The sequence below is a fragment of the Rattus norvegicus genome, chromosome 8 (genome assembly GCF_021556685.1).
Source record: "Rattus norvegicus strain SHRSP/BbbUtx chromosome 8, alternate assembly SHRSP_T2T, whole genome shotgun sequence".
NCBI lineage: Eukaryota > Metazoa > Chordata > Mammalia > Rodentia > Muridae > Rattus > Rattus norvegicus.
In genome coordinates this window covers 111,840,458-111,868,290 of record NC_141541.1, presented here as the reverse complement: position 1 = coordinate 111,868,290, position 27,833 = coordinate 111,840,458, and the positions used below count along the sequence as shown (strand labels likewise).

The 27,833-nt window shown below is 50.2% G+C and overlaps 2 protein-coding genes and 1 long non-coding RNA gene across 21 annotated transcripts in view; 2 read left to right on the top strand and 1 right to left on the bottom strand.

The window, feature by feature from the left end:
- Positions 1-17,008, top strand: part of Tmem108 (transmembrane protein 108) — a 287,643-nt gene extending 270,635 nt beyond the window's left edge. For 15 of the 16 annotated variants that reach the window (XM_087561351.1, XM_087561342.1, XM_087561348.1 and 12 more), the window contains 3 exons: positions 876-2,285; positions 11,410-11,564; positions 15,154-17,008. In XM_087561351.1, coding sequence (XP_087417477.1) covers positions 876-2,285; positions 11,410-11,564; positions 15,154-15,276 — 1,688 coding nt within the window. In that variant the 3' untranslated portion in view covers positions 15,277-17,008. The remainder of the gene's footprint in view (positions 1-875; positions 2,286-11,409; positions 11,565-15,153) is intronic. The other variant, NM_001399273.1, reaches the window with a different exon arrangement.
- LOC134480226 (uncharacterized) lies at positions 164-26,569 on the bottom strand. Its single transcript, XR_015628030.1, has 3 exons — positions 26,123-26,569; positions 3,230-3,311; positions 164-2,794 (listed from the first exon to the last, which is right to left on the bottom strand). It is a non-coding gene; the product is annotated as an uncharacterized LOC134480226 (long non-coding RNA).
- Positions 18,869-27,833, top strand: part of Bfsp2 (beaded filament structural protein 2) — a 57,257-nt gene continuing 48,292 nt past the window's right edge. Inside the window, exon 1 of one of the 4 annotated variants that reach the window (XM_087563397.1) lies at positions 18,869-20,157. In XM_087563397.1, the coding sequence (XP_087419523.1) occupies positions 19,666-20,157 (492 nt within the window). In that variant the 5' untranslated portion in view covers positions 18,869-19,665. 4 annotated transcript variants of the gene reach the window in all.

Here is a 27,833-nt window from a genome sequence, read left to right as displayed (position 1 = left end):
TATGCCTTTGCATTCTCTCAATAAACTGATCTACACACATTGTTATGCAGCCGCCCCTTTTTTTATCATTCAGAAGTGCTCTTCCTACCCAAAAAGACCAAGTAGCCCCAATGATGCTTCCCCCAAGTTCAACTATACAAGGAACCACAGGGATAGCGCTTGATGACAAACCTCCAGTAGCCAATGGTCTTTATTTATGTAGCATTTTCTATCCCAGACTCTACTACAGAGTTAAGGAAGCTAGATCTGGTCACCCTTGTCTGGGCCAGTGCCCTCTTCTGCCCTTCAGACTCTTGTGACCTCAGGGCATCTCTGCCTTACCTTAAGGTCATCTGCGGAGCTGAGAGGCTGCTGGGTTTGTGCTCTGGGGTTCCAGGAAGGGAAGCATGAGGCAAGCGGGTTTAAATGAGCAAGGGTCTAAACCTTGGCACTTTGTTGTTGTTCAAGAAAAGAACTCTTAGCTCTCCCACCCAAGCCTTCCTCAGTTGGTTCTTAGTGACTCACAGTTCCTGTGGCCAGGCTAGCCTTGACTACTCCCCAGCAGCAGGTGATGTAGAAGAGAAGTCTCTCAGGCTCCCCTTCCCATCCCAAGACGTTGAACCAAGGTAGAGGACTGATGCATTCTGGGGAACTGGGGAAAGGATGGGATTGGCTGATGCTGTTGTCCATCCTGATAGTACTCCCCGCCCCCCGCCTCCTCATAGACTTTCCCCGGGTGCACATTTGGTTCTTGCACCTCATAGTGCCAGTATGGCCTAAGGAATGCTCCGGGTATCCTTCCTACCTCCCTGGAGCTGTCTTCAAGTCCTCGGTGAGGAGGGTCTATCTGCAAGCAACACTCGTTCCTCACCTCTCTCCTTTCTCCCCCCCTCCAGGCTTTCTCCTAACCTTGGCACTGACCAAAGCACTGGTACTCGCCGTCCAGGGACCATCTCCCAGGGAATCTCTGCAGACCCTCCCCTCAGGCAGCCCCCCAGGCACCATGGTGACAGCAACTCACAGCCCTACCAGACTCTCCTCTGTGATGACCCTGAGCCCTAAACCTGATGGCCGCTCATCACAGGCTGCAGCTACTATGGAAACGACAGTATCTCATCCAGAAGGGCACCCTCCCACAGACACTGTGTCCACAGTGATGGTGACAGCTGCCGTCCCCCATCCTGAAAGCCCTCTGCCCACAGGTTCCCCTCCAGCTGCCATGGCAACCACATCGTCCCACTCAGAGAGCCGCCCCCCAGGGGATGATGCCCCTGCCGCCACCACCCTGCCAACAAAGCCAGCAGGAACCACCACCCGCCCCACAGTGTCCCCACGGGTCCCAACTCGTAGGCCCCCCAGGCCCCCAGGCTCTTCCAGGAAGGGGACTGGTGGCTCGTCTCGCACTTTCCCACTTGTACCCGGTGGCCACTCAGCAAGGAAGGAAAGCCAGAGGGGACGAAATCAGAGCTCAACACATCTGGGGCCGAAGCGTCCTCTGGGGAAGATATTCCAAATCTACAAAGGTAACTTTACGGGGTCTGTGGAGCCAGACCCCTCTGCTCTCACTCCCAGGACCCCACTCGGGGGCTACTTCTCTTCGACACAGCCTCAGACAGTATCTCCAGCTACAGGACCCAGAAGCACCTCGTGGGTGCCCCCCACAACTTCCCTGGTACCTGCAACGGACAAGCCAGACCTTACCAGAGCCAACCAGGGGAGTGGCCCCACATTTACCAGCCCAGGAGGGGAGCCAGATGCCACAGCAGCTTCAGGTGCCCCTGACAGTACACAGCCCGCCCCAGTGCCTTCTCGGAGCCCTCATGGTGACGTGCAAGACAGCTCCAGCCACAGTGACTCTTGGCTTGCTGTCACCCCTGACACTGACAGACCCACGTCTGCCAGCTCCAGGGTCTTCACGGCTGCCACGGGGCCCACCCAGGCTGCCTTCGATGCCAGTGTCTCAGCCCCTCCCCCGGGCATCCCTCAGGGACCATCTGCAACCCCTCCGGCCCCAGCCTGGCCCTCTGGGGTCTCAGAAAGTATTGTTTCTCCAGCAAAGGAAGAGGCTGAGGCCTCCCCCACAACCACCGACAGGGGGCCCAGACCGCTTTCCACAGTGCCGTCTACAGCCACGGGCAACTTCCTCAACCGCCTGGTCCCCGCGGGGACCTGGAAGCCGGGAACTGTGGCCAACATCTCCCATGTGGCTGAAGGGGACAAGCCCCAGCACAGAGCCACCATCTGCCTGAGCAAGATGGATATTGCCTGGGTCATCTTGGCCATCAGTGTGCCCATCTCTTCCTGCTGTGAGTACCCTGCTTCCACCCCTCCTCTCCTTCCTTCCGTCATCTTTCCCACCCTCCAAATTCTCTTGCCCTTAACTTAGGCAACTCCACTGAGTGAACTGCAGAAAGCCCTAGATTCTCAGCAAACCAGATAGCAAGGCGGGAATCATGGACCAGCCCTGTCCCTGGTCTTGGTTATGGAGAGCTCAACTATCCATGGGTCATAAAGCCCTAATTCGCAGAGCTTGGGGGTGGGGGTGGGGGTGGGGTTGACACTTTACAGGTGCTTTAAGCTAGCCACATGTGTTAGAGAAAGAAACACCAAGCTAGCTCAGAGACTTGGCTTGCCCGGGATTCAAGTCGCAGGGCTGCAGACCTTCCCACCTGCAGCGCTGTTGAGGAGGCTCCGAGACACCATGGGCAGCAGCTGGCCATGGAGAGTTACGGGCTATAGCTGGAAGGGTCATCACCATTGTCTCCCGCTAACATCTTGTCTTCTCTCTCCCTTCCACGTCTCTCTCCCCATTTACCTAAGAAAGAAGAGATAAAGTGTCCATATGTCAGAAAGTCTGTGCTAAATCAAGGCCTTGGAGATGGGTGGAAGGTAGCTCTTCTCCACCTCATACCACTCAGCCTGCTTTAACCTCTTAGTTACGTGAACTCTGTGCACCGTGGACCTTAGGATTCCAATTCTCTACTCCATGACAACCAGTGCCTCTCTGCAGCATCCTGTCCCTCTGAGAGGGGGGTGGTGTATCAGAAGATGTTCCCAGGTCCCCATTGAGACCCCACCATGGCCTCTGTCTTCTCATGTCATACTCTGTCCTCAGAGGATCTTTGCTGGACTTGGCCCTACCGTATTTTAAATGGTTACCATTAAAGATGTCACCTGTGCTTCTCACCCCCCCCCTCTCTCTCTCTCTCACACACACACACACACACACACACACACACTGTTCTCTGACCTTTCACGTTCTTCCTGGCTCTCTTGAGGACCTCAAGTTTGCCTTCTTGTCATTGGTACCCTGTAGTCCTGAGTGATGACTTCTGAAACCACATTAAACCACATTAAAAAGTCCACTTAGCAGTCCCAGAGGCACTGGAATGGCTCTTAGGGAGCAGTGAGTGTCCTTGGCCCAAGTTTCTCATCCATGACCCTCAGCACCTCCTCTTGTATTGCCCAAGCCTGCTAGCTACATCTATGGCCGCTGATTGGTCACCGTTATCCATGGTTCCCCAGAAGGGCAGCATTCCACACATGCCCAGCTGTGACACATTCACAGAGCCTGTGCTGGCATCAGCTCTGTTGACTAAACAGACTTCAAATCACCCCATGGTTCATCTTGGTCGTAAATGAAATCCCAAGGCTTCCCACGGGGAGACTGTGAAACCAGGCAATACCCTTCCCTCATGGCACAGGTCAGCACAGAAGGCTTAGCCCCTCTACACAGCCAGCCTTCCACCTATCCACTCTGCAAATACCTCTTCTCCCAGCTTGCTGGGAAAAACAACAACAAAACTTGTGTTGAGGCTGGAAGGCCATTCCCACTCCAGGACCCAGTTCAGGGAATATGTGAAGTTGGTCATCTGTCAAAAGCAGGCTTTGACATCACGGGATAAACTGAGGCAGGGCATAGAGTTGGCAGTAGACCATTCAGCAAACTTTTCACTGAGGGAACACACACACACTTGGTGGATGAAGCAAGCTCTCACAACTACACACACACACACACACACACACACACACACACACACACACATATGCATTTGGTGGACAGAGCAAAGTTCCAACCAACTTTTTTCCTTAGCCTTTTTATACCACTGAAGACAAATCCTGTCTGTAAGAAAAGGATTACCTTATAGCCACAAGTTACATATTCTCCAGAAACAACCACAACAAGAACATAATCCCCCAGACAGATTAAAATCGTTACACAAAAGGAAATTACAACCAGTTTATTGTGTATTCTTCTTTTGAAACTCATACCTAAACATTTCCCATCTTTCTGTCTCTCCACAGTTCATCGTAACCCCAAAGTAATAATTCTTTTGTCATTGGTTAACAAAGTATAAGCGAGCCTGTCTATAGTAGCGAGGTTTTTCCTATGCGTGGCTGGTGACAATTTGTATTTGCCAAGACACAGAGCATCACCTGTCTCACTGTTTTTGAAGTCTTGCTCAGCTAGGCTGGCTAATCATCTATCCTTACTCTTATGCTCAGAGTTATGTACCTTTACTCATAGTCCTGTCTTTTCATGGTGCACACAAACCCTATGGCCACATCCCTAGATCACAAGATCCAGGAACTCAGACCCAACCTAGGATGAATGTCTCCTTCGATCATTAACTTGTCCCAAGCCCATTTTTCTCTTCCAAGCAGAATTGTGTGCTTGTAACACATGAAAGCAGTACTCTCTTTCTTCCTATGAGGAGAGGCAGATTCTATTCTTAATTCTATCTTTACTATATCTCTCTCTGCCAAAACACTTTAAACCGTCTCCTTAAACTCTGTCAACTACCCTAACTTCCTAAAACTATTTAAATCAAATCAGAAATTCTGTGAAATCATGAATTCATTTAAATAATAGTTTATGAAAGTTCATCTGCATATTGATCTGCGGGAAACTTGCTCCATAGTGAGCTCTCTCCACACCCATTCACGATATGCTAGGTTCAGAAGGAACTGCACCAGCAAAAGGCAATCCAGAGACAACCTTCCCCCCCCCCCCCCCCAGGTCTGTGTCTCTCCTAGGTACAACTATCTCGGCTGTTTGTGGTAGACAATCTCCAGGAAGCCTCCCTGCTCACTGCAGCTCGTCCTGCATGGGATCCACCATGCATAGCAAGAGAAGCCCTATTGTCTGTCATGGGAACATGTACTATATACGCTGTGATTTTCTGCTTCTGAAATAGGAAGGAGATGGGGACAATTTAGAACGTATTAATAAGCAAATTATTAACAGTCGTATGTGAAAAGTAGCTGCTTTCTGCTCTCCCGAGTGTGTTAGATGCCCTCATTGATAGTTGGGGTTCCGGGTTTGTCTTATCATTCTGTCCCTACACTAGCTAAAGAAAATGATACATTAATAACCACACACAGCACTAAGGTATCCAGAGACTCTGGTCATCACTCACACTATTGAGTTAGAAAACCGAGGTCAGCCAAAGCAGGGACAAACACACCCCAAGGACAAGTCACAAGCTCTAAGAGGAGCCTTCAGGTGCTGGTGGGTGGGGGTAGGACACACTTTCTAAAGATCCCGATTGTGTCCACACTGGACTTTCATAGCCCAAGAGGACAACAGAGTCCACTTCCTTTATGTTTCTACCTGGGTCCTGGATGCCTCTGCATCAGCTCTGTGTCCTTGGTCACAGCCTTGGTCACAGCCTTGGCCATAGCCAGGGACTATTTAGAGTATCAATCAGTCTGGTCTCAGGACCCTAGGTGCTGTTTCCATAGTCCTGCTCCATCGAGTGACCAGACCAGCTGGGCTCTTCCAGGTCTGAAGGCTCATGTTTCAACTTTCTTTGCTGTCTTTGTACCCCAAAGCACCTCTACAGGCCTTACAGCAGAATCCATCCTTGGTACCAGAGTGTGAGTGCAGAATTTATCACCCCTGGCGAAGGAGCTAGGAGAGAAGCCAGGTTGCGCAGAGCAGCAGGGACTCGCCCTCAGCTAAGCTTTCTCCAGCCCATGCTCGCCCATCGCAGGGCGATTCCCCTGGTTCGAATGAAGGAGGGAGGGTCAGCAGCTCACCTGCCTTCCATATCACAAGCCCCGATAGGGAGAAAGGGCATCAGTGTGCAAGGGCTGAGGAGTGCTTCGTCTCCGGAGCCCTGCCAGATTCTCTCTGCCAACTCTGCTTCAGAGAGAACGGAGATTGATTGGCCCCAGGCCACCAGGAGCGAGGGCCGGGAGCTGTGCGGCTGCTACGCGGCTCTCTGCTGCCACCATCAGGATACAAAGGTACTGCCGCCGAGCCTCCGGCCTACCCCTGGTCATTACTCACCAGTGGGTGCTCTGCATTTTCACAGAACAATTTGGAGGCTTTCCTGAGCTCCCTGGCCTGTCTCACACAGGCACCCCTGTGAGAAGATGGACCATTAGGGAGGGTTGGCTAAGGAAGCCAGAGACTCACAAGTATGTTGCATTACCAACGCAAGTCCAGCCTGACAGGGCAGAGGAGAGCCAACCCCTGACCTTGATACTTGCCCCAGTTCAGGGCTTTTTCCAGACTCTGGACCATTAATCCAATATTCCAAGGGATGACGTGTTAATAGGACCCATAACTCTTAGCTCTGTTCATTGTCCAATGAATGTTAACCATGAACACAAGCACAGATTGTGTCTCTATGTACATTGTATGGGTGTGCGCAGGATTTAAGACTTTTTCGTTACCACATAAGAAAACCTAGGTTAGATTGATTCTTACTGTGAAGCAGAAAAGATTGACACAAAAGGGAAGTGTAGCGAGGTGGGTGGTCTCTTTGGAATTATGGGCCAATGGGAGGAGGTGAGAACAAGGGCTGTCCATAAATTGTCACTCTGGCTGTAACCCACTCAAGCTAAAATATAGCTATCTCTGGTCTTCAGGATAGAACTAGACCTCTTAACACCTAACCCCCACATGCTAGGCTGAGGAGCCAGACACTGAACCCCTTTAGTTGCGGCCTTATAACCAGCCCAGTACCTGAAACCTACCCCAATCCCTGTCTTCTGTCACTCAAATCCTTTATGGAGTACCCCGCAGCACTAAACCTGGCTTGTGGAATCAAACCACGCCTGCCCGCAAATCCAGCCCTCGCCGCTCTTAACTGTGGACTTCACCAGCATTCGCACCTCTTCTCTTGGATGAAAGAGACGTCTGCTGTGTCAGTTCAGGTCATTCAGGAGACAGACGCCAAGACCGTAGCAGGCATGCCAGGCAGCTCTACTATAAAACACCCGGGGAGAGCTGGAGTAAGCGAGGCAAGCCTACATAGCAGCAGTGCGGGCTTTGAGACAGAGAGGATGATGGGAGATAGAGGGTGGAAATGTCCGAGTGTTTCTGCTGGGTCGCTGGGAGCCTTGAGCTGTAGAGGGATCCCAAGGGATCCTATGCTCTGCGGGCTCTGCCTTAGTCATCCATGGTGCAGGCATTCAGAAAGCATGGCACAGAGAGGACTGCGCATGCTCTGCCGGCCCTGCAGTGGTCATTCAAGGTGCAGGCATCCCGGAAGCATGGCACAGAGAGGACTGCGCATGCTCTGCCGGCCCTGCCGTGGTGCAGACATCAGGGGTGGAGGTGACTCTGAAGGAGCAGCAGGATTTGGGCAGAGCCACCACTCCTGCTTGCCTCCAAGACCCATGAAAGTCAGTGAAGATGCATTTAGGGTCTTATACCAGGGTCTGCCGTGGGGAAGGAGCTCAGTAAGGAGGGGTGGCTATCACTCATCCCGTGCGGATTCACAGTGCACTTTCTGACAGGCCCAGCAGCTGGCAATGCAGCAGGTGTTTGGAAAGGTCGTCTCTTCTGGGGGAACCTACAGGCTCTGATCGCTTCTCAGAACCCACAGAGTCCTGTGGTGTGAACACAGTACACGGGGTGCCAGCTTCGTACCAGTGACCTTTCTTCCTGTCACTCATCTGATGAGTCACAGAAGACTCATTACTGGGAAAGCCACGAGAGCTTGCTTAACTCTCAGGGCTGTTCTAGAACTGCGGGACAGAGCCCCCCTCCCCCATTCATTCCGTGTAGTCTTGGGGCTGTTACCTTTGGAAACACAGAGCACTTGATTCTTTGGCTAAGTGGACAAGTGGCTCACACCTTGTAGCCACTGTGCAGCTTACAAAGGGCTTCCAAGGCCATACTGCGTGTCCCTCCAATGTTCAAGAGGGACTGGAGGCAATAAGCATCTACTCAAAGATTACCGAAACCCGTGGTCATGGCGGTATAATTAGCTGGGTGATCTCGATCAACGTCAGTGACCTTCAGTTACTTCTTCTGAACCGGGAAGAGCACTCTTGCCTTTCTCACACAGTGACCCTGCAGTCTGAAGAGGCCTATAAAGTACATGGCGTTGAGAGCATATTAGACTCCTTGAGTCCAAGCTGCACTTTTCTCTCTTGGATGAATGGTCAAAAGACCGAGGTTATAGTACTAAACACAACTAGAGACCCTCACACAGTCCCAGAGCCCAGTGTCCCTTTTCCCATCTCCCTTATAGGAGATGACACGTGGGAAACGCTAGGAAGTTCCCAAGAGAAGTGGATGCAAGCCGCCGAGTCTCCCACTGACAGGACCTCCACACATTCCGCAGACTCAGGCTTCTGAGTCGGGGCGCTGGGGACATAGCAGTAGGCACACCTCATCAGCAAGGCCTCGGGAAGTTTGTCTCTCAGGTTTCTACTCCCTACTTTTCAAACTAAGAGTAACCGTGGGGAAAAGTTGCCAGGAACTGGGCAGAATTCTGCTGCGCACAGGATTTCGTCTGGCCTGCACAGAGGCCGAGAGGTTATGCATCTTTACTCAGGCCTTGTGAGTAGTGTGTTGATGTCTGGGCTCTGATCCCAACTTTCACATCCTTCAGTCTCTAAGACCTCTGTCTCTTTGATCTTGCTTGCTTGCCTGTGACTACTCAGCGGGTCCAATCACAGAGTGTGCCCCCCCCCCATATGTGGCTTTTAAGGACATCTTTCTCCCCGACACCCTGCTTGCTGTCTGTGGCACTGAAGTGTGTTGTGTGATGTCAGATACCCTCACAGGCCAGGAGGCGAAAAGTGACCGTTTGTCCCCGACAACTCCCACTTCAGCAGAGCTAACAAACCCCCCCCCCCCTTTCTCACTTCCTAAGTGTTTGTGTCTTCAGAGACTTGGCTCTACCGACTTCAGTCGCCCTGGCCATGTCCCCTGATGTGCCTGTGAGGAATAAAGATGCCAGGAAGGGAGGGAGGGAGGGGATCTGTGACAGCCAGCTGTGTCTTTCGGGCCATGGTGTCTCCGAGCAGAGGGAAAGAGCAGAAATGTCGTATCCACGCTGGGCTTCGCAGCCCTTTCTGCCCCTTCCCCTCCTTCAACCAGTGAAGGAAGGAAGGGCCGTGAGACAAAAGGAAAGACACAGCCACAAAACGTGAACAGTCTGACACCGGCCAGTCTCTGAAATCCACTTTAGCCCAATTCAGCGGTCCCCCTCCATGTGTCAATGGTTTTTTAAAAGGTACTTTTGGAGGCATGATTACCAAACTGGAAGTCTTTCTTTCTGGCCAAAGCAGATGAGGCCAACTGCAAATAGAAGCCGTCTCCTGACCTTAGTCTGGAGATCATTCCAACGAGGCCAGTGGTGATGGGGACTGGGGTACAGAATGTTCCAGTGAGCCCCTGGGACTGGAACCCGGGCTCTGAGATCTCAGCTCATAAATGTGCCTGTTTCTACAGCTGACCGGTTCCCTGACTATACCCACTCTGTATTGGTCAAGCCCTCAGGCTGCTTTTCTGTGGGAAATGGCCCTCTGCTGCCCCCTGGCGCTGGCCTTTGAACAGAGCAGCCTGGACCCCATTCTAAAGCACTAAGATGATTGGCACCCTCTGAATGTCAGATACATACAGAGCCCACCCAACCCCTTCCCTGTGGACGGTTTCCGATGCTGGCGAACCTAGACAGGACACACACACACACACACACACACACACACACACACACACACACACACACACACGAGACACTAGCTGCTCCCCTGTGTACTGCCACTCTGCTGTGTGAGTCTGGGCAAGGCTCCCTGCCTCTGACTGGTCGACAGAGCGCAGGCTCACTTACTCCTCCGGGACTCTTGAGTCTCTGACACTGGAGAGACACAAGGTTCACGTGTCACACGGTGTGAGGGGGCAGGCTCAGAAGAGCTTGGCTCCAGTCATCTCAACAGGGTGAGCCCTTGGGTTGCTCTCGGGGAGAAGCCTGAGTGTTAAAGAGCAGAAACTTTGGAGTCCACACATCTGGGTTTGCTCCAAAGCCTACTGACAAAAGCTACTACTTCTCTGAAAATTACAAACCCTAACACTGACTACATGAGGTCAAAAGGAAATTTGTAGCTGCCAATATGGATAATGTCCCTGGAATACAAGTCCTATATGACTGGCTAGTGACATCTTTTTAACTGAGCCTCGAGGTTTTGTCTAATGCGTCTATCACCTCCTGCCTCAGCAGAGATCTTTGGGAGTCTGAGTCTCTGAGCGCACATGCTGGTCTTTGCTTCCAGGCTCTGGGGAACGCCCCCAGCAGATGAGCAAAGCCCTCTCTTGGTGTCCTAAAGGCACAGCAGTGCAGCAACCACAAATGCCACCAAGACACATGCAGCCTCCCTTCCCTCAGGCCCCTGGGGCATACAATCAACACTGCCTGGCATCCCCTCCTTCCTCCCCACATGCTCCTCTCCTTCCTGCCCACACACTTCCCCTCCTTCCTCCTCACACACTTCCCCCCCTTCCTCACCACACTCCCCCTCCTACCCCACACACACACTCCCTGCCACACTGCACTTTCTTTTCTCACACACACCTGGGCTGTCCACACTTTGGTCCTTTGCATGTACTGTTCTCCAATCCTGGAATGCACTGCCTGGCGTTGTCTCCTCCCCTGGATGCCAGCTGCCTTGCCATGAGGCCAGCATCGTGACTAAAGTGACCTCTCTCATGTCCCTTCACCATCTCTCACTAGATAGCCATTCCTATTGGCACCTCCCGGGTTTCTTACCTATGTATCGTCTGACCTCTTCTGCGAATCGTGGAAGGATAGACCCTTAGGAAAAGTGATAGCAGGTTTTCTTGTACATCGTAGTTACTTGAAATAAAGGTCACGGTTGACAAAAAACTAGAGGGGAGGGGGCTCAGTTACTGGAGTGCTTAACTTACATGCACAAAACCCTGGTTTCAGTCCCCAGCATGTAGAGAAGTGGTGACACAGACCTGTGATCCCAGGACTCAGAAGCTGGGGTCAATAGGATCAGAAATTCAAGGCTGTCCCCGATACATAGTGAGCTCAAAGTCAGCCCAGGGTACGTGAGTCTGTTTTTTAAAATGAACAAAGAGGCTGGGAGCAGTATGTCCTTGGCACCCCACTGACACCAAAGTCTCCTCCCTCTGCTTCTCTCTGACTGGGACTCTCTCCACAGCCGTCCTGTTGACAGTGTGCTGTATGAGAAGGAAGAAGAAGACAGCCAACCCTGAGAACAACCTGAGCTACTGGAACAACGCCATCACCATGGACTACTTCAACAGACATGCCGTGGAGCTCCCGAGGGAGATCCAGTCCCTAGAGACCTCAGAGGTACGGGGACCCACACCTCCACATCCACTCTCCACAGAGTACTTGCTCAGCCCTGAAGGGTTCCTCTTCAGGGCTCAGTGAACCAGGAGCCCCACCCCCCCCACCCCAGCCCCATTCCTACTGAGCTTGGGGTCTGGTTCTGAGAAGAGCCCCACCCTACCCCCCAGGTGCCTTCTGCACACTGGAGCCGGGGGGAGAGCTGTTCTCAGGTCTCCAATCCGGGAATAAGTCACAAATGTTTATCAAGCATCTCTGGGGACTGAAGATGAAAACTTGCTCTCAGGGGACTGCCAGTTCTGAGCTGTGGCTGGGAGACAAAGCAACCAAATTAAGAATAGTAATAGGTGAAGTGCTGTGGTCCCAGGGGAGAAACCCTCCCAAGAGCACAGGGATTACTGGGCTTCACTGGTATGCCCACAAAGGAAGACAAATGGTCCAAAGGGGGGAGGATGGCCCAGGAGAGGTGAGGGGCAGCTGAGCTGTCATGACTCTGTCTTCCCTGTCCCTCCATTTTCAGAGCATCTAGGATGAGCTTTGATGACCGTGAATGTGGTTATGTTGTACCCTTGTCCACTCCGTTAAAGTTTTGAGGTAACCTGTGAGGGAGACCTGCCCCTCCCAACCCCCACATCATAGCCCCACACTAGCCAGCTCTCTGGCCTCACATGATGCCTGCCTCTTTCTTCCTCATTTGGCAAACTCCATCCATTCATGCTCCATATTTCCTTCCTCCATGATGTCCCCTCACAGGTCTCCCTCTCACAGTCTTCTCTCTCCCAGCTCACAACTCTTGACCCACTTTCAGAATGCTGCTTTGGTTGGCTGTGGCTCTCCTGCCGTAGCATCTCAGCACCCTCCACTTTCTTATCCTGGTATTTACCCTGTGACCACCAGCCCGACGTTAATGCTCTCCGAATCATGCTCTCCCTACTTGGACCACCCCGATTGCTGTCCCTACTCCCGGTTCAAGCTGATACCTAAGGAACAACACCTGAGGTTGACTTCTCACACGACACGGCTGGACTGCATCACACACACACACACACACACACACACACACACACACACACACACACACACACACACAAGAGTCCTCTTTCTGGTCCCTTCATGAGCTGGACTCACAGTCCCCTGACATCCCCCACTCTCCTCCAGCCGCTCTGGGCTCTTTGCTCTGCACAGAAAGCCCATCACCCACAAGAGCTTCGCTCTTAAGTTTAACTGGATCTCTCCCCCTAAGGCTTAAACCATCACTTCCTGCAGGCCTCTGGAAGGAGCCCTTCCTGGACTGCCCTAAACCCATTAGAGCCGTACCCTCCTCGTCCATCTCCAGCCCTGCCTGCTTTCTCTTTCCAACGCTGCTCACCCGGGGCCCTGCAGCCTGCTGCTCTCCTTGACGGAGGGCAAGGGCCTTGTATGAATTCACTTCTCAATTCCATGTATCTAGAGCTGTGTCTGGCCTGGCCCACAGCGCTCAGCAGCACACATGGAGTAGACGAACCAACCAGGACTAAAGGTGCCATGACTCACCCCCCTAGTTCAGAGCCTGCCACACAATAGCCACTCAGCAAAGGGGAATAGCCAAAGGGCAGTAGCAACACGGGCTTCATGAAGGTTTCACTGATGGGGAAACCAGCACATATTTTTCTTATAGTGACGTGAAAAGAATCTGGGTGGTGAACATAAATGTCTTATATTTCCCTATAAGTGGGGACACAAACACTAAAGAGCCGAGCCCATAAACAGGCTGCAGTGCATGCACCGTGGCATTCTCCATGTAGAATCATGGAGGTCGGGGGTGGGGGTGCCCTGTTCTGCAGTCAGCACCAGGCCATGGGGCTCTGGTGAGAAGGGTCACCTGGCCACAGTCTCAAGAACAGAAGGCACCACGAAAGCCACGCACGGCAGAAAGCCAGCCTGCTTTGGCTTCAGTCAGTGCCCACTGCCAGTCTACTCCCTTGGCTCTGCTGTCCTTACACAAAGGACTGTCATCTGTTGCAATGCTCGGACCCTGTGCTGTTGAGGTCAGAATGTAGGCAGCTCAGAACCAGGATGGAAACCGCCCGGACACACATGCCCTATAGACTGCCCACAGGATGATTCCATTCTCCTACATTCTGCTTCCTCTGACAGCACCTACCCACCCAGAAGCTTCCACAGACATTGCCCTGCTCCCTTATTGTCCATGATAAGGGTGGCAGATCACGGTGCCCAAGGGTACCTGGACACTTTCCTATTTTTTTGTTTCCTTTGCCTCCCTCCCTCTCCTCCTCCTACCTCCATCGTTTTGTTGTTGCCTAATACCTTTTTTATTCATGCAGTGCTTCATACACACCCCAGGCTCACCACTGGTCCATGCATGCTTGCCCCATTAAAAGTGGGAAGCAACACAGGCCAGATTTCAAGCTCCAAACCCCTCACAGCTCTCAGGGAAGATTTCTGTCTCTTCTCCATAGAGGGGTCAGACTCACACGCACCCGGGTGCCTGATGAGATTTGGCCAGAGACAGCCCTTGGGGGAAATGCCTGTCTCCTGAAGACATTTTATTGACTAGGCAGTTTCCTCTTCTTCCCTGACTGCCCATAAAGCAGCCAGCCCTTCCTTCTCAGGAACTGCCCTTTGTCTGTTTTGTTTAAAAATAAACTCCAGAGAATGAATTGTGGCTTCTGAGAATGAAGCGGCCTCTGAGGAAGTCTGGCCCAGGCCTGCACACACAGGTGTGTCACAGCGTCAAGTTCACTGGCTTCAGAGACAACCTGGAAGCTTTAAGATGGTTATTTGGCATTCAGTCAGGCTTCTGGCTCTTCTGTCTTTTCACTCAATTAATACCTGGATCTAAGAAGGGCCATTATTAGACCACACCTGCTTGCAGCCCCTGGTAACTGAGACGGAAACCCTGTCAAACTCCAACTCCCCTCTGAGCAGCCTGGGGTACCTGTCTAAAGCCTTTTCCACCTCAGGGCTTAGCAGACAGGCTGAGGTTTTGGGGTGCTGTTTCACTTAACATATACCTTACTGCCGTCCACAGAAGATGCTTGTGTTGCTACAAGAAATGGGGGAATGGCTCTCACTAGACTCTAGGGCTTGGGGCCCTTAAGATGAGGATAGACTGGCTCTGAAGGCTTGTAGGCCTGTCAGACTCTGAGAAGTGGTTATGGGATAGGTGGTGCCTATGGGTGTATTTGGAAAGGAAAGGCCTCAGATTTGCCCTGGCGTATGAGGAAGAGGCAGGAAGCTGAGTGCGGAGTCCAAGGATATTAACTGTTGCACACTAAGGCAGTTAGGGGTAGGGGTGTGTGTGTATCTATGGGGGTTAGGCCTGGGCTGTATAGTGGGAGGAGGTATGGGAAGATGTGATATTTCTGTGTGGTGTGTGTAGTGTGTGTGGGGTGGGGTATGCTTGTGTGCTTGGTTCCTTGATTTGTTGAGGTAATCTCTCACTGAATAGCCCAGGCTAGCCTTGAACTTTCCATCCTCCTGACTGCTGGGGTTGTGTGCGCACCACCACACCCAGCTATCCCTTTGCATTTCTTAAAGAGCAGCCACCCCTCAACTCCAGCTCACACTAGCTTCCTCCCTCTCTCCCCAGGACCAGCTCTCAGAGCCCCGCTCCCCAGCCAATGGCGACTACCGAGACACTGGGATGGTCCTCGTGAACCCCTTCTGCCAGGAAACACTGTTCGTGGGAAACGACCAAGTTTCTGAGATCTAGATGCAGCAGCCTCCGCTTTGCCACTCCCTATTTTTGTCCCTAAATTATAAATATACAAATATATATATTATAAATATAACCTTTGTGTAACCCCGACTTAATAAGAGACATTTTCAGCTTTTTTTCTTAAGAATTGTCAACATCTTTTTTACAAGTGTGGTTTAAAAAAAAAATTTACAGAACGACCCCATGGCTTTATAAAATAAAGGTATTTCTAAGCAAAGCGGCTGCACCAATTGCTTCTCTTAACTGATCTGGGCATGGAGAGGTTCCAGGAGCCCTGGGCAGGTGAGGAAAGAGACCAGTCTCCCTCGGAAGCTGAACGTTAGTGTGGCCAAATGAGTGGCCATCTGTGTGGTCTTGGTGCTCTGGTTCCCTTGACTCAGTGTGCCCACCTGCCCTGTCTTTTTGTATTTTTTCCCCTAGTGGTGGGAACTGGGGCACCAGGGCAGAAGACTCAGGCAAGTATACAAAACTGTCTTGTCAGCCTGGAGCCTCACTCTACCGTCACTGAATGTCAGTGAAAGCCATCAGGAGGCCCCGGCCCCCTTTTCTGACCCCACAGATGTTCCCACCATGCTAGAAGAAACAGGACTGCTGCCTTTGTCTGGCAGAAAAGTGGTCCCTAGAAACCCTTCTCAGCATCCCTTCCAGCACCACACCTGCCTCGGACCCCATGCTTCCTCCCTTCCTAGAGGACAGACGCACATCTCAGCCTAGGGGCTGTGCAGCTCCTACTTGCCCTTCCCTGTCCAGGGGTCCGGTGTTTGTTGGGATTCTCTACTGCTTTCTCCAAAGGCAATGATCTTGTGCCCCTGAGAAACAGGTTTATCTAGAAAGCCTTGTGGTGTAGAACTATTTTTTTTAACCTCCCCCCATTAAATCTTTAAAGAAAGAGATTGCCAAATGAATCACTTGAAAGAAGTGCCACTCTGTCTCCAGGCAGAAGCACGGCAGACCTGCCCACAAACTCGCCATGCCATCCTCTTTCACTGTCCCCTGCCTCCCCTTCTCTTGTTCCCCTGGGTCCAGGTCCAGCTGCCATCCCAGCCCACACTGTACCCAGTTTGACCAACAAGGAACAGACTCTCAGAACCCCAAGAGGGGCTTTCTGGGTCCAATCGCTTTTCTCTGTTACTTTCCTAACCCACCATGGCTAGGGATTTAACTTCAACCCCTCTCCCCTTCTCTAAAAGAAAAATAGTTTGATAGTATATTTTGAATATAGATGTTCTTATTATCAGATTGGAGCTTGAATTTGACTGTTGATTCGATGTCTGTGTTGTTGCTGTGGTCTTCTTTATCATAACTGCCTCTTTTCTTCCATCCCCCCGTTCCAAAAGAACGACGGCCTTCAAAACTCATGTGTGTTCTCAATGTTCTATGGACCTACCTAACACGAGTCTGCTTGTCTCTCTTCAAAGACTTCAACCCACAAAGAAGCAGGTTAAATGTTGTGCCGAGATCTTGCTCTCTACCATGTTGCTGTCTGACCTTAACCTTATCATGATATTTCTGTTAGCTACTGCATTGAATATGCCAATGTGTGTGAGTATGTATTGAGAAAAACATGTTTGTAAAGTAAAATTTATATATAATATATGTCATCACAGATACATATGTTATATATATACATTTGTGGATGTATGACTTATTTTCCGTATCCACAGAATTCAGCTACCATGTATATATAAATAAACTTATTTTATTACCCAGAGGATCAAGTCGCTAACACAGTTTGCATTCTTTTCATTTTAAAAGAAATAGCCTTTAAGTCCCCCTTCAATGGTATCTGTTAACTATCTTGTCTCCGTGTATACTTATTTAATTGAACATTGTACTGATCTCTACAGTGTGACAAAAAAACAAGGTTGGCAAGATATTTGGTAAAACTGGTCTTTTAGAATGAGAGGGTGGGTTTCCCAAAGAAGAGTCTGCTCTCTTCAAGTCTTCGCAACATTGTTGTCCATCCAGGTGTCTCCCTTTGCCTGCTCCCATCTCCAGAGGACTGGGTAGCCTTAAAGTCAATGTCTTTGGGTCTGAGAGTGTCTAAAACCACTGATCTACCCTTCCCTGGGCAGTAACAGTGCCTAAACACACATGGTACCTTTATAGTCAGTAGCTTGAACCCTGCATTTGGCCTCAGACAAGACATTCAGGAACTGACTAAAATGCATCTCCATGGAGCCCAATAATACCACCTGGATTAGGAGGCTGTTACCATAACTCAGTCCCCAGTGCATCATGGACGCTGCAGAAGTGGTATTCATAGGAAGACCACTACATCTATGTAAGCTACAGTGCATAAGCTACTGGCCTTTACTTGGTTCAGTTGGCTCCTTAATCTGTTAACCAGATAAACACTGATATTTAATCTTGTGTCTCCCAAGAGGTAGGGAGGTGCCTCAGTATAAGTACCTTACAGTCATGAAGATCCAAGTTTGATCCCCAGAACCCAGGTACAAAATCTGGGTGTGGTGACACAGGCTTCTAGCACTGGGTAGGCACCAGGTAGGCAGAACCAGATCCCTGGGGTTCACTGGCCTGCAAGTCTATCCTAATTGGTGAGTCCCAGACCAACAAGAGACCCTGTCTCAGACAAGAAGGTAGATAGCCTTTGAGGATGGCTGTAAAGCTAATCTATGACCTCCACACAAGACAAAAGTAACAAGGTCCCTCTTACATTGTCTTACATCCTACTAAACAGAAGGAGGAGAGAGGTTGCAATTTTCATGAAGACTAGGGAATAAAACACAAAGTTCTAGCAGATGAGCAGCCCATGTGACCCTGGTGAGTGGTAGCTGCTAGAAACAGCCTTATACACCCCTGGATTAAAGAGACCTCAGCTCTCTACATTCTGGACAAGGACCCCGGGATCTCTTATCACAAAGAGAAATATTGCATCTATGAGCTAACACTTCTGAAATTGCACATGATGTACCCCGAACAGCAGTGCATGTCGGTGCTATATTTTCCCAATTCTAAAGTTTAATTGAAAAAAAAATCAGAGAATGGAATTGTGCTCAGAATTGAGTATCTACCAGATACTCAATTGGTACCTACCAGAAATTGATTTCTGTCCCTGTCTCTTGCCTGGGGTCAACCCTCATCAACCCTCCCATTACAGGACCAAGGAGTCCACGGTCCATCTCTGGACCTAGGGTGTATGGTTTCAATACACTAAAACCTCACCTGGCACATGGCTTTTTAGGACCATGTCCTGCTTAGGCTGGAGAGTAAAACCTGGGATGCCTGCTCACAACTCTGTCACTCCCGTTCCAGGGGATCTGACACCCTCGCACATATATGCATGCGGTTAAATCACCAATGTACATAAAAATAAGATAAAAATCCTTGGGTGCTGAGGAAACCCTAACTTGGATAGGAAACCCCTTTGTTGTTTTCCCTTCTTGGTCTTATTAAAGGGTGAGACAGAGGTGAAAGGGAAACCAGAGCCAACAGCTGCCCAGCAAGCAGCTCAGGTCCTAAACTCACTCCTGAGCGTCTGCTGTGTCAGAGTTAGCAATCGAGCAGCATGTACAACAAGGTCGAGAGGACGAGAAACAAGGCCAACAGCCAGCAGCTGACAAGCACAGTGTCAGAGGGCAGACATGGCGGGGAGGGAAGAACGGAGCTGAAAGGGGCCTGGAACAGCTGCCAGACCCGAAGGGAGAAAGCATGAGCAGGCTTGCTTCGTTTTCCTTGGGCCTCTGGGGCTGCCTTCCTCCGTGGCTGGGCTGGCTCATGCACACATTCGTACATGAAGGGATAAGGCCAGTCCTGTAAACCGCCCTGGGGCTCTTGCATGGAGTCTCAGCTTGTAGTGTGAGATCTGGAGATCAGAACGCTTGTCTTCTAAGGTTCTGTAGCCCGATTCCTCACCAGTGAAATAGGGACAGCTTGTTGCCCACCTGACCTCTCTGTGGTAGTAACATACTCATCAAGGCCAAAGACTGAGGTTCAGAGAGTATGCATGAGGCCCGATTCTGTCACAGGAATTGGAGGCAGAAGGATCAAAAGTTTAAAGTCTTCCTGGCTACATAAGGATTTTGAGGCCCACCTACGATAGAGACACTATCTAAAAAGAAATAGGCAAACCTAGATGACCCATTCCCACAGGCAGCACTGCTCTACCCCCAACCCCAGAAAAGTCTGGATGTCTGGGCACATGACCCAGCAACAGAGAATGCCTGTGTGCCTCTCACAGGCTGGTAGGGCGCTTCTCTTCCAGCTCAATGAATGCCAGAAACTCGTGGAAGGCAGTAGACAAAGAGCTCGGGGACAGGGGAGCTTCCAGAGAGGCCCGTGACCAGGCCATGGGGATGCTGGGGCGGCAACCAAAAGCCACTGGACCGTGTGAACCTGCCATGCACCACAGAGGCAGTGAGAATGAGCGAGAGGAGAGTAGCAATGGACTTGCCCTCAGGATCCAACGCCAGCATGCCCCTGCAAAGGCACAGGGTGTCATCCCTTAGGGGAACACGATCTCCTTCCTCCCTGGATAGCCCCCCAGCATCCAGGACCAGTGCTGTAGGTAGCCTCGTCCGTGCCCCTGGGGTCTATGTAGGAGTAGCACCCAGTGGTGGCATAGGTGGCCTCGGTGCCCGAGTGACCCGCCGGGCCCTGGGCATCAGCAGTGTCTTCCTGCAGGGCCTGCGGAGCTCAGGCCTTGCCACTGCACCTGCTCCAGGCCCAGAAAGGAATCACGCCACTGCTGAGGACCTGGGGGGCTGCCTAGTGGAGTATATGACCAAGGTGCACGCTCTGGAACAAGTCAGCCAGGAGCTGGAGACACAACTACGGGCTCACTTGGAGAGCAAGGCCAAGCGCTCCGGAGGCTGGGATGCCCTCCGTGCCTCCTGGGCCAGCAGCTACCAGCAGGTAAGTCCTCCAGCTGTGCCTGGAGGTTTACTAGAGGTCTGAGAGAGGATGGTGAAGGTAGTGAAGATGGCGCAGAATCAGAGGCCAGGGAAGCGGACCACTTGCATACCAAAGCTGCTGGTGGTCTAAGATTAATACTGGTGAGTTGCCATTCACTGAGGCTGACCAGGAGCCAGGACCACCCAGGCATAATGTACACCCGACGCACACCAAAAACACCCCAACAACGTTCTGCAACCAATCTCTCACTGTGTATACTTTTCAGATGAGAAACCCAAGTTGTGTACAAGGTCCCAGGCCATAAGCAAATAGAGCAGCGATTCTCAACCTGTGGGTCACAGCCCCTTTAGGGGTCACATGCAGATATCCTGCATATCAGATGTTTCTGTTCTGGTTCATAACGGTAGCAAGATCACAGTTGTGAAGTAGCAACAAAATAATTTTATGGCTGGGGGCCACCACAACATGAGGAATTACTGTATTAAACGGTCCCAGCATTAGGAAGGTTGAGAACCACTATAATGGAGATGCAGCAGATTATGTGACCCTGGATTTCCCTTCCTCAAAGTTGCACTTGTCCTATTATCTGGGACTGCCTCCGTCACCGTTAGTGCAAAGGGTTTTCAAGCCTTCACAGAACCCAATACCATTGGATGGATGTGCTATTTTAAATGGTGACTAAATAAATGGGGGGTCTCCTATATCCAGATAAAATGAGTATATGGGATCAGTGGGAATATGGACCATACAAGTAATTTTCAATTTCCTATTACCTATGGTGTGTGTGTGTGTGTGTGTGTGTGTGTGTGTGTGTGTGTATAAACAAGTGAATTTGGTGTTAATATTTTGTTTGACTCAATAAGGAAAAAGATTATTTCAGTATGAAATCAATACAGAAATACGAGCACAACAGTTCTGACTCAGATAGACCCTTCTGGAGGATGGAAATGTCTTACAGTCTTGGCCATCGGTTATGTGGCTTCTCCTGGGCAGACATGGACAAATGCATTTTGCCCCAGGCAGGGCACTACCAACAATCAAATATTTTACCCAAGTCTAGCTTAGTACCAATGAGTTTATCGGGGTTACTTACCAAAGTTGAGTATGATTGTATCAAAGGAGACTGCACCCCTGAAAAGCGCACGGGCAAGACTCATGAAAGCTATACCCCAAGAGCTCCCTGCCCAATTTGCAGGTAGCGCTAAAGAAGAGCCTCCCCTCCCCACAAGGGTTTATTGCATATATAATGGGGGAGGGTGTGACTCTTACAAGGCTCTAAGCCTTCTAAGTTTCCTCAAACTTCCTGGATCTTAGGATCCACCCTCCTCCCTCCCCTTCCATTCAAAAAATTGCTACATCACACCATCCATGGCAACAGAGTCCTTGGAATGTGGCCTTTGAGACTGAGCACTTGACACTTTGTTCTACCCGGATTTTGTTCCTTCAGATCACCACCTACAGCCGACAGTCATCTTGCTGGGCAGGGGTGTGGCAGCCTCCTTTCCCTGTCACCTGGTCAGAGTTGCTTTTTTGTTCCCTGAAATAATTTCCATAGAACTCTAAGCTCATCTACCAATTGCGCCTGCAAGCTCTGGTTCTAAGACTAGAACACACACCCCACCCCCCAGGCATTGTCCATCTCAGCTCCGGGGGTAGCTGGCTCTGCCTTCTACCCTGAATGTTGGCCTTGGGATGACTGTGAACTAAATCAGTCTCTATTCCAGAAGTAGCCAAGTCCCATTTGCTCCCTGGAGTCAGATATGTAGACTGAGAGGAGGTCAACGAGTGGCCTACGTGTGGTTGGGTGATACCAACAGAGGCACACATGGAGGCCCCCATTTCAGCCCGTGATGCTTCTCCTTCACTGTTCTCAGCAGCCCATAGAGAAGGGAATACAATACTGTCCTTCTGGCCAGTGCAGCTGTTCTGTCCACACTCCTCTGAGTTGTGAGGGAGAGCCTCAAACATTCAGGGCTTTACAGCCTGTACAAGAGGCAGCCACTCCTCTGGGAGTCCCCACGGCTATCTTGAATTCAAATATGTGTGGCACACTAACCCCTAGAACATGCCATATATTCCATCTCAGCAGCATCTGCTGGACAACATGATACTCAGATGCCATGCACATACATGTACCAGGAGGCACCAGGCATCTCAATGTCGAGGTTAGAGAGTTCAGATACAAAGTCCAGTAAGCAGATATCGAAAGTGGCTCCAGAAGCCGAACGTGCGGATATCGGGACCGGACACAGAAGCTTCTGCAATGTGTGAGCCTCAGTTTCTCATCTATGACCCGGATTTAATAATGTCTACATAATCCAACAGCTCTATAACCTGTAGACTTGAGAGCTATAAAAACATTTCAACAGAACAGCCATGAAGAACAGCCATCACAACGTCAGCTTCTGCCCCTAGTGGTCAAATCCAGAATGACAGCCATTTTCCTCTAAAGCATTTACCAGTGAACTACTAGAACAGACGCTTCCCCTTCCTCCTCCCCGTTCTCCTGGATTCCTCAGCCTTAAAACCACTTAGGCCCTTTCTCCCTCAGCAGTGAAAAGAAGTGGAGAAATACCCAGGTGGTGGCCTCTGAGATCAAAGAGGACCCTGCCGGCTCCTGGTCCAGCAGGAGGTGGCCCTGTGTTTCCCTGCACTGTGCTCCTGACTTCCTATCACGTGGACGATGCCAATAACTGGCTCTGTTCGATGCTGCATCAGATCCTTTTGTCCTCAAACACGAGCTTGCACGGAGAGACCTCCTGTTGCACAGCTGCAGATAAACCAGCAGAGGAGCATCCTGTGTAGTGAATGTCAGTGCACAAGGAGGGAGCTGAGCCAGGCAGGGGGAGGGAGAAACTGCCCAGGCTAGGGATGGGGACGTGGAGCACTAGAACTTTATGTGGGAAAGGATACCGGGGTCTCCACAGGGAGAAGACAAACAGAAATCAAAATCGCTGAAAGGCCAGAGGATCAGGGTTCTCAATGGGCTTGTCCTGGACCTGTTTTCTCTTCCTGGGAAAGCCGGCCTATACTCTGGAATTTCATCTGTTTGGGGAAACTGCTAGCAGCCTGGGGGTGCCCTTTAGGTCCCAGTTCTCTTGCTGTGGAAGCTGTGGGGCTGGTGTTACAACCACACAGAGAACTAATCTCACCCACCGGGTGAGAAGGGCAAGAGGGTCAGCACGGAGACTGATCGTACTGTCTCTGGAAGGAGGCTAGAGGGGCAGGACAGAACTCTGAGCTGTTTTAAAATCTACAAATGCCTAACTGTATTTTCCGAGGGAAAGAAATGCCATTGTTTATTTCCTTTTCTTGTTTAATGTGTACACGTGTGTGTGTGTGTGTGTGTGTGTGTGTGTGTGTGTGTGTGTGTGTGTGTGTGTGTTGTTTATTTGTTGATACAGGGTCCTGGCTACAGTGGCAATTACTTTGTAACCCAGGCTAGCCTCAAACTTGCAGCAATCCTCCTGTCTCAGCCTCCCAAGTGTTAAGTTTATGGACTTATAATACCACACCTAGATTGAGCCATTATCTAGATTTCTAGAATCTAGTTTGTCAGGGCAGGCTGTGAGGCAGTGACTCTGCCAGCTAAACTCTGCAGGACACTGCAGTGTGGTTAGAAGTGCCGTGACACAGAGAAGCATGTGTTGGGACAGGGATGAATAAAATTGGACTGGATTTCAGTGGGTCAGCGGAGGGAAGGAGGCACAAGGTTGGGACTTAGAAGTAGTCATAAATTGCTTTCTAAGGGAAACTTCTGGTTTCCTACAGTTCTTGCTTTGCTATGTGGAGTGTACCTGAGGAGAAGAGTGACTAGAAGAAAGCACAGAAGAGACAAACTTTTGTCACCCAAGCCCCTCTCATACATCCCTCTCAGTCTCTCCTGAATCTCTTATGACACCTCACAATATAAGGTTCATGATGAGCAAGCTGATCCATGTCCTGAAAAGTGGGCATGGTACAAGGACAGGGACTTTGAAATCAAGCAGTCCCAGGGTCGAGCTTAGACCCTGCAATTTGCCTCCTGCACGGCCTTCAACTGGCTTCAACAATGATGTCTGCATAGCTCAGTTTCTCATAAGAATGGTGATGCCTGCAGGGGTCTTGGATGTGATAAAGTGAGGATGCTCTAGAGGCCACTGCAGAGATTAGAACTGAGGAAAGGATAAGGATTGTATCTGCTACAATGTAACACTGGTCAGAGACAGCGGCCTATGCAGTTAGAAAAGACACTCGTAAGAATTAGGAAGAGAAAAAAATGTTGGTTCTGTCTAGAAAATGCAGAGCTGAATGTAAAAATTATACAGCAAACAATAAGATTTAATTAAGTCACAGGTTATAGAATTTCACCAAAAAGTGATATGCATATATAAACAACAACAACAACAACAATTGAATGAAATTTTCATTTATCCTGCCATAAAATAGAATGCCTCTGAGGAGACTTAAGGAATATCCAAATTCTATAATGTCGACTCAGTGTAGAGCACCAGTCTAATATGTGCAAGACCCTGGGTTTAATTCTCAACACCAGAAAAATTAAAAAAAGGAATCTTTTATCACCAGGTGGTGGTGACACTTGCCTTTAATCCCAACACTGGGGAGGCAGAGACAGGCAGATCTGAGTTTGTTTGAGACCAGCCTGATCTACAGAGCAAGTTTCAGGACAGCCAGGACCACAGAGAGATACTGTCTCAAGAAAAAAAAAATATATATATATATATATATGTGTGTGTGTGTGTGTGTGTGTGTGTGTGTGTGTGTGTGTGTGTATTTATCTTATAAAAATACAACAGCTTACTAGAACTCTAGATCCAGGTCAGAGTAGAGGAGCCCACTAGGCCTCACAGAATAAAGAAGTATCCGTGGGTCCGTCCTATAATAGGAGAAGACACATCTCAAAGATCTCCTTTCAAAGCAAAAGTCCGACATCCATATTTAAGAGCAGTAGGAGAAGCCTGATAATGGGACGCACTCTCCAGAAAAACTAAATTAAAACTTAATCCAGGTGCTGGCACAGTGCGGAGGAGAAATGTGGTAAGTCTTTCTGGAGGATTAGAGAGAGAAGTGGCTGAGGCAGGCAGAAAAGTGGCACGAGGTCACCAGCGTCCCCCCTCAGGGGAATGAGGCAGAGGCACTGAAGCTGAGGACTCCATTTAGGCAAATAAAACCTCGTTCATCCTTGTCTGCCAGGGGAACTGCACAGAAAGACTCATTTATCTGCTTTAAACGAGCGAGCCTGGCGATCACAGATGCATTATTCAGCAGAAATGAGAAGTTACTTCAGCTGTTAGCGGGAGGTAATAAAAAGCCGCAGAGGAGCGCCCTCCCCCGCCACTGACCAGCTACCGGAAAACAATTTCAAATTTCATTTATTTATGTATCTATTTATTCCAGCGGCCATTGAGTAATCGTAAGTCTTGAGGAAACACTGCACTGCAGTGAGGGACATGGAGTTAGGCAGGACAGGCAGACACACGGTACAGAAGACAAACGGAACACTAACTGCCTAGACGCGCCTGGCTCAGCTCCGCCGAGTCCTCCCTCCCTTCTCCCTCCTCCCCACTTCCTCCAGCCAGTCCCTCCAAGCCAGGGCCTTTCTAGGTATCTTGTCCTACCATACATTTCCTCTTCATTAGCTTCCTCTTCATCATCTTCTGGTAAGTCCCTCCCCCACCCCCTCACCCCCGGCAGGGGCAGCTCCGAGTAATGCTAACCAGCAAGTGACATTTTATTATTGTTCATTTGCATAGAAACCGAAGCCATCAGACATGTCTCTTACTAGCACCTTGGCTATTTATCTAGCTAATGAGAGGAAACTCTTCCTAAATTGTCTTCCCAGGAGAAGACATAAGTAATGTCTTACCCTCCTCCTACGGGTCAAAATGACACCACAAACATGAACTGTGGGGAACTAGTGAGTTTATCAGGCTTCCTTACAGAGCCCAGAGGAAGGGTTACTTACTGGAATGTAGAAGCATTAACCCAGCACCGATGCTGACTTCCTCCAGAGCCACCTAGATGGAGGTCCTTCCCCTGGTCTTCCTTATGGGTTTTAGTTCCTTCCCAAGACCACATGCAGTTAAGGCGATGCTGTCTTCAGTGCGTAGTAGGGAGCAGCTGGAGACCCAGGTAAGGAGCCTGTGACCCTCCCTCTCCCTCTACAGTTAACAGTCAACCAGCCCGGTTGGAATAACTTGTTACCGACAGCACAGCTGAACTCCCCAAGATGGTGTTCTGAGATTAGTGCTGTCTCTGTTGCTCAGGTGTACTCAATCCTACAAGGAGTGAATAGACAAGATAAGGAAGGACCTGGGGCCTCTTAGGAATTCCCAGAGGACCCTGAGGAGACCTGCCGGGGAGTAAATCTCTCTGGTGTTTCTCAGAACCACAGTTGCTAAAGAAGCAGCCAGCCTTGGGCCTCCAATGTAGAACCAAACCCACCGCGAGCACGCGCACGCACGCACGCACGCACGCACGCACGCACGCACGCACGCACCAGGAACCACCTCTAGGAGAAAGCCTTGGACAGATCCAGAATTCCCAAGTACAGTTTTCTACCCAGCCAGTGATGAATGTGGAGAGGACATATGTGTTCTGGGGACCCTTGGATTCTTTAGCAAAACCAAGTATCTTGATAAGACTTGTGAGGATGACAGCCTTGAGTCCTGACTCGCAGGACCTCAAATTCATCTCTCCTCATATCCTTAGCAGTAGATGGAGTCTCTTGGAGAGAGAGGATCACCCGGTGCTGTCTGCCGGAATGAAGGTCTCTGCCTGGTTGGCTGCAGCACCGGGCAATGTATTCTCTCACTCTCCAGGAGGCTCCAGTCTGAGATAAAGACGTTAGTCAGCTAGAATGTTCCTCCCTACGGGAGCCATCTGCTTCCTGGCCCCTCATGCTACTGCACATGCACGTCCAGGTTTCTTCTTACAAGGGCTCCAGTCCTGTCAGATTAGAACCACCTTCATGGCCTCATTTTAACCTAATCCTCCCTTTAAAGATCCTAAATCCGGGGGCTGAGGATTTAGCTCAGTGGTAGAAAGCGCAAGGCCCTGGGTTCGATCCCCAGCTCCGAAAAAAAGAACCAAAAAAAAAAAAAAAAAAGATCCTAAATCCAAAAATGGTCACATCCTGAGGTACTGAGCAATTAGAAATTCAATATATAGACCAAGGAGACAACATTCGGATCATAGCCTCCAACTTTAGTTTTATTTATTTATGTATTTATTAGTTTATCATGATATTTGATTTCTTGAAATAGGGGGTCTCAAATTCATCATGCTCCCACGTCAGCATCCTGAAGGCTGTACCACCATGACACGCCTAATTTACAAAGAAACCGAGGCCAACCAGGATCAATTCAGTGTCGTTCTGCCCCATCCCCAGCCCCCGTCACCCCTAGTACCTTCATTTGTAAATTCAGAGGGCCCTAACTAGAACTTCATCTACTATGAGAACCCTCTCCCTGTTAAAATGGAATGGCACCCACAAAGGTCCTCCTCTGTGACATGGTCTGGGACGGGCCTATTTTCCTCCCCTCCCTTTCCTCTTTTAATCTAGAAAGCCACAATGTCGCAAAGGGTAGCTCCATCTTCCCACAGTCACAGCCGTGACTAGAACTAAGGTCTGTAATGAGGACACAGGAGACTAGGGCACCTTCCAGCACCTCTGT